Source organism: Dama dama, chromosome 5, assembly GCF_033118175.1.
Source record: "Dama dama isolate Ldn47 chromosome 5, ASM3311817v1, whole genome shotgun sequence".
Lineage (NCBI taxonomy): Eukaryota > Metazoa > Chordata > Mammalia > Artiodactyla > Cervidae > Dama > Dama dama.
The window spans coordinates 85,827,607-85,843,453 of record NC_083685.1 but is presented as its reverse complement, the minus strand read 5'-3'; the positions used below and the strand labels follow the sequence as shown (position 1 = coordinate 85,843,453).

The following is a 15,847-nucleotide window of genomic DNA, read 5'->3' as shown; positions in this document are numbered from 1 at the left end:
AGACGGGACAGGAGCCGAGTGAAGAGACCACCGCACACAACGGCAGCCGATCCGTCCTGCTTTTCCTCCTGGGCTTTGGCCTCTGAAATCTCTGACATGTTCTTGGTTGCTTTCTGGCTTTCTGTCTCTGTCTCTATTTCTGTATCTTCCTGGATCTTAATGAGGCTTTCAGCTATGTCTTCTTTGGTCTCTCTGGATCTCTGTCTTGGTCTATGTGTGTCTATGTCTCCATTTCACTGTCTTTTTCTATCGCTTCCTCTCTTCTGACGGCTTTTTTCTGCAGCACCATCACAGCCTAGCAGGGTAGAAAGAGCCCTCAGACTTTGTCAGGTCCCAAATGTACTTGTGGAAATGAGAAAACTGGAGCCCAACAAGGGGAAGGCAAGTGCCCCTGGGCAGACACCTGGGTTTGTACTATTATGGCCAAAGCTCTCTTGTTGTATCAAAGCTAGAACCTTCCTCACCAGTTCATGCTGATGCCAAGTAGGAGGAGGAAGCACGGGAGAGAGGACAATGGTGATTCTACAGCAGCGAGGTGGGGGCAGGAAGAGCTTTGAGCCAGTGGCCAGAGCCCAGTTCTACTAATAGCTGGTCGGTGAGCTTGCTGTTGAACCTTGGGCATGTCACTTACCATCACTAAGCCTCAGTTTTCTCTGCTGTGAAATGGAGATGATCAGAAGAAGGCTGCCTGTTTCACCAGCCTGTGATTAATTTTTAATTAGACGGAGGATACAGAAGTGCTTTGAAACTGTAAAGCATCAGGCAGGAATGGAGGGTGGGACAAGGACAAGGACTGATGACAGTGATAAGGACAACCCTTGATGTGGATGGTGACGGCGATGATGGTGGTAATGACCTTGATGGTGGTGGTGACGATGATGGTGGTGATGGTATTAGTGGCAGGGAGAGTGGTGACAGTGATGATGGTCGTGAGCGCGATGGTAGTGGTGGTGATGGAGATGGTGCTGCGTACTGGGATGGTGGTGATGGTGCTGACGACAGCCGTGATGTTGGTGATAGTGAGAGGGGTGATGGTCGTGGGAATGATGATGGAGATGATGCTGATGGTAGTAATGACGGTGACGGTGGTGACGATGATGAGGGCTGTGATGAGAGTGACCCTGGTGGTCACGGGGGTGCTGATGGTGATCATCTTGTAATGTCTTGGATTCAGTCTTCTGAGGCTGAGATATAAAACAGCAAGTATTCTCTGGTGCAAGAGCACCCCCTCCAATTCCGCCTTCCCCTTTAAGTCACCCCAAACTGTAGATCCAGGCCTCCAGCCTTCCCGTCTCCTCCAGCTCCTCCCTGGCAGATGCCACACTAGCCGGAGCCCGCGTGTCACTTCTCTCTCTGCAGCCTCAGCTCCCCTTCCCCAGCCACCTTCCCAGCCTGTTCTTTCCCTCGACTCACTCCTACGCCTAGGCAAGGAAAAGGCGCACGCTCACCATAGCTATTTATACCCAGGAACACCTCACATTTCTCCTGCCTTGGCCTCCTTCCATTCCCCAGCGGCCTGCAGGCAGCTTTCTAAGATGGGAGGTAAGGTGCGCAGGGCCCTGTCTGCGACCCCCCACCAGCCCCCCACCACCCTGCTCTCCCTTCACCCCCTGGGACCACTGCTGGATGCTCACATGGTGACACCACCAGGTCCAGCCCCCTGCCTCAGTTTCCCCACAGAGAAGTGACCTCTTAGTCTCCGGAGACAGTGAGAAGAGCCCGGCACCGGTGAGGGTCAGGGGCTTCCCAACTCTGTCGTCGCCCTGGCCAGTCCTCAGCAGACGGGAGCCAGCAGAGTGACGGGAGGCTGAAGGATGGGTTGGGTCTTGTCTGTGTCCTGGGATACCCATGCCCTCTTCTACAGCCCTGCTCTCAGCACCGGGAAGAGTTGGGACTGGCCGGGGACCAGAAGGGATGGAGAGAAGGAGGGAAACAGAGCTATTGGCCAGAAATGAAGGCAGAGGGTTTCTCTGGTGGCTCAGTGGTAAAGACTCCAGCTGACAACGCAGGAGACACAGGTTCTATCCCTGATCTGGGAAGATCCCACACGCCTTGGAGCAACCAAGCCTGTGTACCACAGCTACCGAGCTTGTGCTATAGAGCCCAGGAGCCACAACTACCGAAGCCCATGCACCCTAGAGCCCGTGCTCATCAGCAAGAGAAGCCATTGCAGTGAGAAACCCGCGAGGAGCCGCCGATCGCCGCAACTAGAGAGAACCCTGGACGGCAGTGAAGACCCGGCACAACCACAAATAAATAAATAAAACTTTTTCTAAAAAAGCAAAGAAGGCAGAGCTTTGAAGCTCTGGCATCTACATCCCAATACCAATAACATTTTCCGTCATGTCACCCTCTCTTCTTGTGCCTCAGTTTCCCCTCTGCAGGAGGCAGAAGACCATCGGGTACCCTCCCTGAAGAAGCAGTCAGGGCCTGGCAGCCTCCCACCACCCTGGCCTCCCCAGAGTCACTCACAGACTCCCCACCCCGTAACCCTGCTGTGGCTGCACCTTTGACAAGAACCACTGGGAAATCAATCACCCCAGCAGAGCCAGGCCCGGGCCCCTGACATTCCAATTAAACACTTCACTCTGACCTTGGTTGCATCATCTCGGCTTGGAATAACGTCATCTATCTTCCCCAGACGGACAGAGCCTACAGGCCAGGCACGGGGGACCAGAAGTCTCCCACCCTCTCCCCACCAGAGCTGGCCTCAGCGCGACAGGGACACATTTCAATCAGGGGGAACGACAGCACTTTCAGGAAGAAAAGCCGTCAGCCTTCCCAGGGACAGGCATTCATCTCCGCAGGGGGAGAAAAACAGCCTTGGTCCCTGCCAAGGGGAGCCCCGTGTTTATGCCTCTGCCCTTCCCATTAGTCGGGCTGTCACCAGCCAGCTGGGCCAGCCTTGAACTCTGAAATCCCAGGGAAGGGGCAAGCAGCGGGAAGGGAGACCTAGGACAGGGTCTGATGGGACCTCTTTGGGGGAGGGCGGGGCCCCTGGGCGGGGTGCCCTTCTCTAATGAGGCAGCTTCAGTCTCTCCATAAGGCAGCCCCCAATCCGAGAGGGGCAGATGTGGTTCTACCCCAGAGCCTCTTCCAGACTGATGACAGCCTTGTTTTAGGGGAGTCCCAGATTAGGAGGAAGGTCTGCCCTGGGGATCCCCCTTTCTGAAGGGGGAGACATAACCCTGCCTTGTGGAAAGCCCAGTCTGAGAGACAGTCCCTGCCCAGGGGACCTACCACCCCACCCCAGGCGTAAAAAGGCAGACAAAACACCCACCTGGGGAAACATCATCTAATGGCTAAACCTGGTCTCTGCTCATGAACACGTGTCCTGCACGCCCACCTCGTGGGCACTGGGGATGGAGAGCTCCTAATGCAGGGCTTCCCAAAAGACCCTTGGCATCAGGCAGGCTTGACCAGAATTCAAATGCCAACTCTCTGCTTTCCTTCCTGTGTGTCCTTGAACCAGTGACTCAGCCTCTCTGAGCCTCCGATCTCGAACCCGGAACAGGGGACCTGCCTTGAGGAGGAGGTGGGAAGGCTGTGTATGTGAAACACCCAACAGAGTGTCCGGCACACAGGGACCCTCAGTGGAGGGCGATGGCCTCCACGACAGGTCAACTCAGAGGACCAGGCAGAGAGGCAGCCTGGCCAGCTCAGGAACCCCGGCCCTCGAGAGAGGGGAAAGGAGCCCACGTCCCACGAGGTAGTAACTGAGCCAGCAGTGGGACCAGCAATGGGGCCCCAACAGCCCTCCTGGGGCATCAGAAGATGTCACAAGGCCAGATGCCCACGAGTATACTGAAGATGACCCAGTGGCTTAGAGTCTGGGGGCAGGGAGCCAGGACCCACCACCCAAAGCAACTCCAGATTTTAAATTAGAATCTATCACCCTAGAAGCAATAGCAGAGGCTTCTTGGACGCCCCCTCCTCCAAGGAACAGCTTCGGGGCTGGCACCGCTTCCCTTGGGGTTATTTTTAGCTTGTTTTCCCAGTAATGATCCTTTTGGGTGGATTTCAGGGTTGTGGCTGCATGCTTTCTGGGAGAGCAGTATCCATACAAAAAAAAAAGAGAGAGAGAGAGGGGGTTTTTTATTCATAGTAATTCAACTGGATTTGTAAAGTTATTATTAAGCATTTGTCACCACAAAAGTCACTTTGACTTGGTTTTCTTTGGAGCTGCCCTCCCTGCCCAATTTTGCTTGCTTATTTTACACAGGACACCTAGGGAGTTTGGGGGTCTGTCAAGAACACACAGAAAAAAAAAAAAAAAACGAAGACCACTCTTCACAGAAAGAGAAAGGAGAAGGCAAAGCCTCTGGGGTTTGCCTCTCAGGGAGGAGCATGAAACTGCTAACAGTGACATAAAACACGCAGAGTGTTTGCCAGTTACTGCTCCCAGCTGCGCGGCACACTCCCCGGCGGGCACTACCGCCGTCCTCATTTTACAGGCGGGGACCTGGACACAGAGATGGTAAGGCAGTTGCCTAAGGTCACACAGATAGTAGACATCAGAGCCTGGGCCGTTTGACTCCAGGAACCAGACCCAAACCACCCTCTAGACCTGCTCAGACAGTGAAGGATCCACTTGCAATGCAGGAGACCCGGGTTCGATCCCTGGGCCGGGAAGATCCCCCGGAGGAGGGGATGGAAGCCCACTGCAGTGCCCTTCCCTGGAGAACTGCAGGGACAGAGGAGCCCCGTGGGCTATAGTCCATGGGACTACAAAGAGACGGACACGACTGAACGACTAACACTTTCACTTTCCCCACCAGACAGCCCCTGGTAACTGCCCACGAGTTTCTGAGAGACAGGTGGTGAGGTGGAAACCAAGATGCCTTCCAGTTAGCCTGAGGATGGGGGCAATCTCCAAGGAAAACGTTGTAGTCACTTCAGACTCTCTCTGGGATTCCCCTGCTGCTGGTTTCCAAGGTGGGCTTGAGGAGTCCTGGGGAGACCATCTTGGGAGGGTATTTATAATCCTATGTGCTCTGAACAGGTGAAAAGAACACAGGCTTTGGGGCTGACAGAACTGAATCCCAGCTCTCTCACTTTCAAGCTGTGTGTCTCTGAACAAGTTGCTTTGTCTCTCTGATCCTCAGCTTCCTCATCCCTCAAGGGGGATAATATTTACATACTGGTCAGAATTATACTGAACATTAAAAAAGGTAACAGGAAGTACCTGAGACATTGCAGGACACTGGTGTCCAGACTATTACCTCTGTTGCCCTTCATTCATTCATTCGTTCATTCAGTAGAGATTTATTAAACATTTGTTTAATGTATGGGACTGCATTCAGTGTCATGGGAGATTGAAGGATGAATAAGATATAAGCTTTGTCCTTAAGGATTTTATAAGCAGAAGCTAAGCGAGCAGGTGAATTCCAACTACAAGGTAGACAGTGATTGATTCCGTCTGGAGTGATGAATAAGGCTTTGCAGAAAAGGCTCCACAAGGAGCTTGGAAAGGAGGAACAGGTATTCCAAGCAGAGATTATGGCAGGCAAACGGCACCAAGGCAGAGAAGCGTACAGCCTATTTAGGGTAAAATGGTCAAAGGCGGGCGGGGAGTCAGGAGCTTCTCCAATGGCTGAGCTATAAAGAATCCATCTGCGACACAGGAGACAAGGGTTCAGTCCCTGGGTCGGGAAGATCCGCTGCAGAAGGCCACGGCAACCCACTCCAGTATTCTTGCCTGGAGAACTCCATGGACAGAGGAGCCTGGTGGGCTACAGTCCACGGGGTCACAAAGAGTTGGACACGACCAAGCAATATAGCATGAGTGTGGTCAAAGAGGGAGAAGGTGTGAATCAAGCACTAAATGCACATCTGAAGAATTGGGAATCAATCCTCCAGGCAGTGGGGTGCCATAGATATTTTGTAATTTAATTTTTCTTTTTATTTGACTGCACTGGGTCTTCAGTGTTGGGCACAGGCTTTCTCTGGTTGTGGCGAGCAGGGGCTACTCTTCATTGCAGTGCGAGGGCTTCTCATCACAGTGCCTTCTCTTGTTGTAGAACATAGGCTCTCATTCCTCCGACTCAACAGATGAGCTAAGTTGCTCCGAGGCATGTGGGGTCTTCCCAGACCAGGGATCAAAGCAGTGACCCCCCGCAATGGCAGACAGATGCTTAACCACTGGACCACCAGGGAGGTCCCCATAAATGTTTTGGTAACAAGAATGAGACAGGAGGAAATTGAGAATCAGATTTGAGAGGTGGGGTGGGAAGTTAAAGCGAAGATTCCCATCTTAAGGGAACAGGAAGCAGAACCTGGATTTTGATCCAAATCCTGAAATGAGTTCCCTCTGTCCAGCAGAGGGATCACTGCTCTCCTTCGCGCCTGAAACACTCATGGGTTTCCTGGATGGCCTCTAACAATCACACACATCCGCGGTGCAAGGACTTCCTACCCAGTCGTGGCTCCCCTCTCATCTTTCCCAGCAGCCCAGCCCGGCGATCTCTACCCAAAGCAAGAATCCTGGGCACTGCCGACCCCAGGAGCCGGGCAGAGCTGGTTCGACAATTCTGTGGGGGTGCAGACAATGGCTGTGGAGGCTATGGGGAGAAGTTGGGTCCCTGGGTCCTTCCTCTTCCCCCTGCATCTGGCAGCCCAGTTGGTGAATGAAAGAGAAGCTGAGTAAGTTGTAGGAACATCACAAGTTGACTGCCATTTAGCTGCTGGGCTGTGGCAGAGAGAGCGTGCTTGCTCAATCTGTATCTTTCTCTCTCTCTCCCTCTGGCTCTGGCTCTGTACGTCTCCGCTTCACATTTGATCAGAGCTCTGCCCTGGAATTAAGCGGAGCTGTGTGGGGGTGGGGAGGAAAAGAAGGGAGAACACAGCCCAGCCCGCATGGCCTGAGTCCAAATCCTCCCTTGGCTGGGCGCCTGGGGGGTGGTGCTAGCTTACAGTCCTCTTGTGCCAGAGGGAGGAGGGAAGGGGGATGGACGGCTAGATCAGGGTTTGGTAGGGGGTGGGGGTGGGACAGATGCACTGCCTGCTGAAGAACTCAAGGTGGGGTGCTCCAGGGAAATGAGAGTAGAAAAACTGTAAACAGTTCAGGGGGCAACTCATTTTGTAAAGAGTTGGGATGTGTGTGTGAGTGTGTGTGTGCACGCACGTAGGCGCTAAGATGCTTTACAAGCATCTCTGAGTCTTTGACCAGTGAACATGTGAAGTTTGGTGCAACTGAACATAATAACCCGGGGGCACGTGTCATCACAGGCGCATACCTTTGTGTGCAGAAGCTGTGCGCCTGCTCATCTCCCAGCCTCCCTCCCCAGCGCCTGACCCCCAGCTCTCCACAGTCCAGATTCTGTTTCCTGATCACGCTGTATTCCCCCCTCCACTTTAGCACTTTATAAATAATCTGCTCTCTCTTCCTACAACAGCCTCTTCTCTTCTCTCTCCTCCCCATCTCCCTGGCCCACACCAACTTGTCTTTCCTTTAATGCAGCTCAAAGCTCACCTCCTCCAGGAAGTCCTTCCTTTTCCTGCAACACCCACGACCTAGGCTAGATGCCCCTCTTTACAGCCCCCGTAGCGCCTAGGCTTCCCTCTACGGCATCCCTCAGAGCCACCTTTGTGTCATACTCCCATGTGTCTGCCCACTTACCTCTTTCACACAGGGTGAGCTCCTTGAAGACAGAGACCATTTTATTTAGCTAGCATAGCTCCAGATACATAGTAGCTGGTTAATAATTTATTTATTCAATAACCATTAACTGATGTCTTGAGGGTCCTTTGGAGATCAAACTAGTCCATCCTAAAGGAAATCAACCCTGAACATTCATTGGAAGGACTGAAGCTAAAGCTGAAGCTCCAGTACTTTGGACAGCTGATGCGAAGAGCCAACTCATTGGAAAAGACTGATACTGGGAAAGAGTGAAGGCAAAAGAGGATGTGATGGTTAGATAGCATCACTGACTCAATGGACATGAATTTGAGCAAACTCTGGGAAATAGTGAAGGACAGAGGACCCTGGCGTGCTGCAATCCATGGGGTTGCAAAGAGTCGGACACAACTTAGGGACTGAACAAGAACAACAAACTGATGTTAGGTGAGGGCACACCATAGGGACGCTCTTTAAAAGAGACAGACAAAGCAACACACTCTGACATGTGCTCAGATGCAGGAATCAGGGCCTTAGAGGCGCACAGAATAGGGATGGGATGTGGGCAGTGTCGAGCAAGGCTTCAGAGAAGAAGAAATGTCCAAAGTGAAATGGAATGAGTGAATGAGGATGTAAGGCAATGACTAAAACTGGAGTCCAAGATTTGAGCTAGAGCAGCAGCCATGCTGAATCAGGATTGAACTCCCAAAATAATGACCTGGGGAGCCTCACCCCCTCCATCAAATGGAAGACTGGTTCCCAAGTCCATGGTGGAGCTGAGCCAGGTATCGAAACTTTGGGGATGGGAACACTGCTCCTTCCCATTTGGGGAGGGAGCCAGGCCCGGCCTTACCTGGGGGTATACTCCTGTCCGTGTCCTTGGGCCAGTCACTAGCTTTCTCTGGGCCCTGTGTTTTTCCAATGTATCAAATAGGAGGAGGGTAAATTCTGACCTACAATCCTAATCGAGAACATGACCTCATCCCAGAGGGGATTTTCTATGTAGTGATGACTGGGTCAATCCTAAAGGAAATCAGTCCTGAATATTCATTCAAAGGACTGATGCTGAAGCCAGCTTTGGCCACTTGATGCAAAGAACTGACTCATTTGAAAAGACCCTGATCCTGGGAAAGACTGAAGGCAAAAGGAGAAGGGGATGACAGAGGATGAGATGGTTGGATGGCATCACTGACTTGATGGACATGCATTTCAGTAAGCTCAGGGAGTTGGTGATGGACAGGGAGGCCTGGCATGCTGCAGTCCATGGGGTCGAAAACAGTGGAACACAACAGAGTGACTGAACTGAACCGATGACTGGGTGCTCAAGATGCAGAGAAAGCTGGAGCAGAGGGCAACGAGATCTAGACTTGGACCCTGACTGATTCCCTAGACTCTGTTCATCCCTTTTCCCCATGAGGTCATGTAACGCTATCACACTGAGTCTGGGAAGACTCTTGAGCTGGAAAGTTAAGATGGGCAGGATTTCAATTGGTGGAGAAGAGCATCAGTGAAGCAGAGAGTAAGCACAAGGAGTAGTGTGGAGGGAGGAAATGAGTCTGGCAGGAAGAGGGACACGCCTGGTGGTGCTGGTGGCCAGCCTGGCCTATCTGGGGCAGAGGATTCAGGCTGGGGAATAGTAGGAGACGAAGATGGTTCTTGTGTCATAGCCCAGGCCCCCACTGGTCAGGGTGAGGTTGGCATGACAGCTGAAGGAACTCCAGCCTCAGCAGGGACTGGGACACAGCAGGATCTGGGACAGCCACAAGGAGCGTCAGGGACAAAGGCGACCAGGGCAGTGGTCTCCTAGGCTCTGGAAAGCCTGGTGAGTGAGGTTCCAGGCAGAGCCCTTAAGTGAACTCAGCCCCAAACCTGATTATAAAGACTGGGTATGATCAATGATCTGAGTACAGAAATCAATGAATGTGGATAAATAATCCCATCTATTTTTTTGAATGCATATGCCAGGCATTCTAGGCACCCGGATACACTGGTGAACAGTTCATAAGAGCTTACATTCTGTCACAGGAGACAGATTAAACAAATTATAAAATTAAATGCCAAAAAAATAATAAAATTAAATTAAATGTCAACTGCTGTTGGATCAAACTATAACAGGGTGGGACTTCCCGGGTGGTCCAGTGGTTAAGACTCTGCGATTCCAATGCAGGTGATGTGGGTTCGGTCCTTGGAGTCCCACATGCCACGAGATATGGCCAAAACAAAATTAGAGCAGGGCATGAAGATAGAGCAATGAGGCAGAGTGAGAGTTGTGTTATTTTAAATCAAGTGGCCAGGGGAGGTGTCTCAGAGGAGGTGATAGTTGAGCAGTACCTGAATGAAGCAAAAGAGCAAGGCACAAGTTCCAGGGGAAAGGCATGCCAGGTGCAGCTAACGGGAAGCCGGAAGACCCTGAGGCTGGGATATGTTTCATATTACTGCAGGGAGGCCTTTGTGGCTCCAGTGTAATAAAATAGAAGGAGAATGGTAAAATGAGTTTGGGAAAGCAGCTAGGGGTCAAATTATCTAGGGCTTCGTAGACCATAGTGAGTTGTGTGATTTCAGTAACAGTAACAGTCAACGTTGCAGAGCACGCGTTTTGCCCAGTACTACTGGGCAATCAGTATGCATTAGCTGCTAAGTGACTAGGGCTTGCTATGATTATCCACATTTAACCAATGAAGAAACAAACTAAGGCTTGGAGATGTGAGGCCCTGAGCATTTGCTCTTAGTTGCTGACAGTTTCCCAGTCTCCCGGCTTGAGGATCAGTGCGTGCATGTGTGTGTGAAAAGTTGCTTTAGTCATGTCCAACTCTCTGCAACCCTATGGACTGTAGCCCACTGGGCTCCTCTATCCATGGGATTCTCCAGGCAAGAATACTGGAGTGGGTTGCCATGCCCTCCTCCAGGGGGTCTTCCCGATGCAAGGATTGAACCCATGTCTCTTATATCTCTTGCACTAGCAGGCAGTTCTTTACCCCTAGCGCCACCTGGGAAGCCTTTGAGGATTGGTACTGGTCCTGGAATCTGAGCTGGGAGATCAACCTGCAGGGTTGAAGCAAGAGATTATTGTAATAGCTACACACATGCAAGACTGTGCATTAACCAGTGTATATCTTTCTTAAAATTAATTGTTAGCCGCACCGTGTGGCATGTGGGATCTTAGCTTCCCGACCAGGGATCAAACCCGAAGCTCCTGCATTGGAAGTGTGGAGTTTTAACCATTGGACCTCCAGGGAAGTCCCAACTGGGTGCATATCTAACAGCATGTAGGTTTGAGTCTGGGTGCTGAGGAAGGAGAGGCTGCAGAAAGAGCGCAATCCTTTCATCGCGGGCTCCTGTGCCCCCAGACCCCCGTGCTGGCCTCCACAGCACTGCCCCCTCCCTGCACTGAACGACTTGAGTCACAAAGGAGGGCTACTCACTGTAGCCCCTCCAGCCAGAAATGGTAGCTTTGTCATCTATGTAATCCTGGGATCTTATACCTCATAGTAAAGTGATTCAGTGGGTTACAGACCTGAGCTGTGGCTCAGCTACTTTCCAGCTGTGTGACCTTAGGCAAGAAACTTAACCTGTTCTGAACCTCAGCTTTCTCATCTGAAAAACGGCAGTAAGAATAGTAATAGTAGTAGTATCCACCTAACAGGGTCCAGATAAGGCATGCAAAATGCCCAGCACAGTGCCTGGCAAGTAAAAAGTGAAAGTGAAAGCGTTAGCCCTTCAGTCATGTCCAGCTCTTTGGGACCCTATGGACTGTAGCCCACCAGGCTCCTCTGTCCATAGAATTCTCCAGGCAAGAATACTGGAGTGGGTAGCCATTCCCTTCTCCAGGGAATCTTCCCCACCCAGGGATTGAACCCAGGTCTCCTGCACTGCAAGCAGATTCTTTACTATCTGAGCCACCAGACACATAAAAAGCACTCAGTAAATGTTAGCTATTAATAGGAATCGGAGCTCAATATGGGTTTGTGGAACTAAGCCCTTGAACTTCCCCACCGGGGTCTTGTCTGTCTATTCAACCTATGTATTCTGCTACCTAGCACAATGCTGCACACACAATTTAGAGCTCAATAAAAAAAAGTCAAGGTATTTAAGAAAATGAAAGTATTTGCAGCTGTAAAATGAAACAGCTAGCTTAGAAAATCCCCGAGCTCCTCCCCAGCTGAGCCAGACTAGGATTCCAGGGGGATCCCAGGAGCCCCACACAAATGGTGAGCTCTCCCAGGCCCACACTGGACCATCCTATCTTCCTCTATGGGCGTGCATGCACGCTAAGTCGCTTTCGACTCTTTGTGACCCTATGGACTTTAGCCCACCTAGCTCCTCTGTCCATGGGGATTCTCCAGGCAAGAATACTGGAGTGGGTTGTTGTGCCCTCCTCCAGGGGATCTTACCAACCCAGGGATGGGACCCACGTCTGTCTACCTGCATTGGTAGGCAGGTGCTTTCCCACTAGTGCCACCTGGGAAGTCCTCTTCTATGGGCAGGGGTCCTGAAAAACATGGGCGGATGTCACTAGGTCCACCTTGGTGGCAGGTCTGGCAGAAGAGGAAGAGGGGGCCAGATTCTGTGTGGGCTCCTGGTGGGCATCTATGCAGGGAACTGGGCCCAACCTCTGCCCAGCTACTTGGCAGGAGGCTGGGACTGTTCCAGGGCCCATGAAGGGTAACTGGAAGGCCCATAGATGGTAACTGGAACAATCTGAGGCTGAAGTTACATTCTCTGATGACAGCAATTTGCCTCCCCACGACCCTTCCTGACTCTGGGTCTGTCTTCTCCATAAGATGAGCAAAAAATGCCTAAGTTTTTATGCAGCATATCTTATCACAGCTGTAATCAATTACAAGCTTAGTGTCTGCCTTCCCCCCACCCCCAGAACGGAAGTTCCATGAGGACAGGCTAGGTCTGTCTTGCTCACTGTTTTGAGCAGTGGCTTGACATCAGAAATATGCACCATCTCTTGTAGGGACAGAGGGAGGGAAGGAGGGAGGAGGGGAAACTGAGTGGGCCAAGGGAGACTAGATTCTTATTACCGAAGGGTTGTAGGTGGCAGGGGGTGGAGAGAAGAACCAGTCTCCAGAGGAGGCCAGGAGAGTGGGTTGAGATAGCTGATCCACATCTTGGGGACAGTGGGTCCTCAGCTCAGAAAAGCAAACTTGTGTTTGTCCTCTGGACTCCTCTTTCTAAGCTCTGGGGCCTTTCCTTGGGGGGGAGGTGGGCAGAGGTGGGAGACCTCCCTGCCCCCACCCCCCATTCCTCTACCCCAGCAGGGTCTCAGGAGGTAGTTTGTTTCCCCCTTTCTCCCGCACAAATCTTGATTGCTGGCTCGCCTCTCAGTGGGATGGTTAATAAGCCCTTGGGTGACATTAATTGCTAGCAGGCATTAGGGGCCTAATGAGAATCGCCTGCCTTGACGACTCCAGCTCCTTCCATCCCCAGGGCCTCCGAGGGCCAGTCCAGCCCGCCCCACGCTGCACCCCCGGAGCTTCAGACAGATGGGGGGGCGGTGGTGGGGGCCCCCGCAGGCCCCAGTACTGAGCTGAGGAGCCACAGCCAGCAGGCGGGGAGGAGGGAGGCTTCTAAGAACCGTTCGAGCCCATTTTCCAGACAGGAGATGTCACTTTTCTAGATGAAAAGAACACTCACCGTGTCCGAGGTCTAGGACCAGTCGAGCAGATTGAGGGACAGAGGGGAAGCACCCCAGGGGGACTTGCTCTGCCTGCCTCTACCCACACCCTCAGTCAGGATGGGTGAAGAAGTTTGGGGGGGGGGTGACCCTAAAGGTCCATACACCACCGCCCCCTCCCGGAAAGAGCTATGTCCATAGGACTGAAGACCCTCTTCCTCCAGAGTAGAGTGGGACTGAGACCCAGCCCTTGGAGGGTTGGGGCTTGATTCCCAGCGAGACTATAAAATCATTTCTATTGATCCGATGCCTGGCTGACAGCTGACGGTTGACTTGTCTGGTCTGATCTGGGTTGCGCTCTAATGGAACCAGCCTGACGGTGAGAGAGAACGCCATCCCAGCCCCCCTCCCCACCCCCATCAGCAGGTGCCTGGGCGAGTGTGCAGAAGGGCAGTTTCCCACCCCCACCCCACGTCCCTTTAAAGGTTTGCAAAACAAGTTGTGGGAAGGCACGTTCCCTCCTCTCCGTGCCCCCTCCAACCCCAGCACCGTAGAGGTTTTCCGGGGCACCATCCCCAAACGAAGCTGGGCGCGGCGGCCCGGCTGATTCCCACCCGGGGCTCTGGAGAGACCCCACGCCCAGACTCTGCGGGTGCAGATAGGGTACCCTCGCTCCGCGCCTCTGGCCGAGAGGCTGCAAAACAGCTCTGGCGCCCGGCGAAGAGCGAGCATCCTTTGAAAAGGGACAGCGGGCGGCTGCGGTTGGCGTCTACCGGGGGCGAAATGCGGCCGCCGCAGCCGGCCGGCGGGCCCCACTCGGGTCCCAGCGCTAGCCTACACTGGGGAGGAAAAAAATAAAACCTAAAACAGGGGATCGCGGAATCGCGAGGTCGGCCCTCTCCCAAGTCTCATTAAGGAGCCGCGCGCGCCCCCAGGCTGGGAATGCGGAATGGACACGTGGACCAGGGAGGGGGAGTTCGGGCGGAGGTGGGGGGGTCTCCGTGGCGCGCGAGTCGTGGGCCGCGCGCTCCGAGGCCACGTGACCACGGGGAATCTGGGAGGGGAGGGGAGCGGAGCGAGCGCGCCCGGCTCGGCGCCCGCTGCCGCCGCCGGGGTGGGCGCTCGATCCCGGACCGGGGAGGAGGGCGGGCGAGCGCTAGTGTGTGTGTCTCTCTCTCGAGTCATTTACGGCGGAGCAGCCGGCGCGATCGCCGAGGAGGCGGCGGCGGCTGCTTCGTGCAACTGTGGCTCCCCCACTCCGCCCCACCTCCTCTTCCTTTTTGCTCCTTGATTTTTCTTCTCCCCACGCCCCCCCAACATTCGTCCATGGGGAGCCGGCCCTCCTGCCGGCACCTCCTCTCCGCTTGGCCCGGTAGGCACCAGCTGCCGCCTCCCCGGCCGCGGGCTGCGCCGGCGCCCGGTGCCCTGGCCCCTGGCGTGGCGCCCGAGTCTCGCCGCCCGCAGCCCAGCCTGGCGCGGCGCTCCGCTCACCCAAACTGACTCGGCGAGAGGGAGAGAGAGCGCGAGCGGATGCCCGGCTGCACCGAGACCTCGGGCGTCCGGGGGCAGGGCGGGGGCGGCGGGGAGAAGGAGGCGTCGGAGACTCTGAACCCCGGAAAAGTTCAAGGTTTGTGCAGGCTCCCCCGGGGAAGGCGAGGAGCGCGGCGGAGCAGCGCGCCCCTCGGCTGAGACAGCGAGACCCGGGAGGAGAGGGAGGCGACCCGGGGTTGCCGCGGGCTGGCCGAGCCCCTCTCCATCCCACTACGCTCGCGGCCAGGAGGCTGGAGTCGGCGCCCGAGGCCGGAAAGGCTGGGCTCGGGCACTGTAGCCCGCCTTCCTGCTCCGTAGCTTCTCCAAACCCCATCTCCATGGGGCAGCTCGTTCCGGCTGCCCCACCCTCGCCCCAGCCGCGGTGCCGCTGCCCGGGCAGGCGGCGCTGAGCCTGCCCGTGTGGAGCCCGGGCCCTGGTCGAGACTGGAGGGAGCGCCAAGCAAGGGAGCTCGGCGAGGGGACCAGCCGCTGGCCGCCCACCCCGGGGTCCTCGGTGCGGGCGTTGTCTAGGGTCGTGGCGACCCGCGCTGCCGGTCTCAGCACTGCACGGAAACTTTTCCTTCTCTAGATGGATTAAAGTTGCTTGGATTTTCTCTTTCATTGCGAAAGAAATTATTCATTTGCGCCTAACCTGGGATTTTTATGCTGGAGCTGCTGCTGCTGTTGCAGGCTGTTCGGGAGGAAGAAAGCCGCGCTATCCATGTGGGGTTACTACCGAAGCCGAGGAAACTGGGACTTGCTTTGGAAATCTACACCCTCCAGCTAGTTCGGATTCGAGCTGGGCCGCGGGGCTGGGGAAACGGACACTGGGCTCTCGGCAAGCCTGCGAGACGCTAGTGGCCACCCGGCCCGGGGACCGCACGTGCGACTCCCCCCCTACTAGCCGCACTGATCCTGCAGGGGGCACCAGACGGGGGGAGTTAGAGGCTCCTCCCGCCCCGAGCGGCGCCCCCACCAGTTCCGAGGGTGTAGCCGGCGGCGCCTGGGACGCCCCCTCCCCTCAAAGTGCCCCCGAATTGCACTCCCTGGCCCCGGGAGCCTCAGCAGAGACAGCCGGA

At 54.5% G+C, this 15,847-nt stretch overlaps 1 protein-coding gene across 1 annotated transcript in view; it reads left to right on the top strand.

Moving 5' to 3' along the window:
- The first annotated feature begins 14,768 nt into the window (after positions 1–14,768).
- TMEM132E (transmembrane protein 132E) overlaps positions 14,769–15,847 on the top strand; it is a 58,433-nt gene continuing 57,354 nt past the window's right edge. The window contains exons 1-3 of the mRNA XM_061140738.1: positions 14,769–14,865; positions 15,146–15,322; positions 15,552–15,794. Of these exons, the coding sequence (XP_060996721.1) occupies positions 14,769–14,865; positions 15,146–15,322; positions 15,552–15,794 (517 nt within the window). The remainder of the gene's footprint in view (positions 14,866–15,145; positions 15,323–15,551; positions 15,795–15,847) is intronic.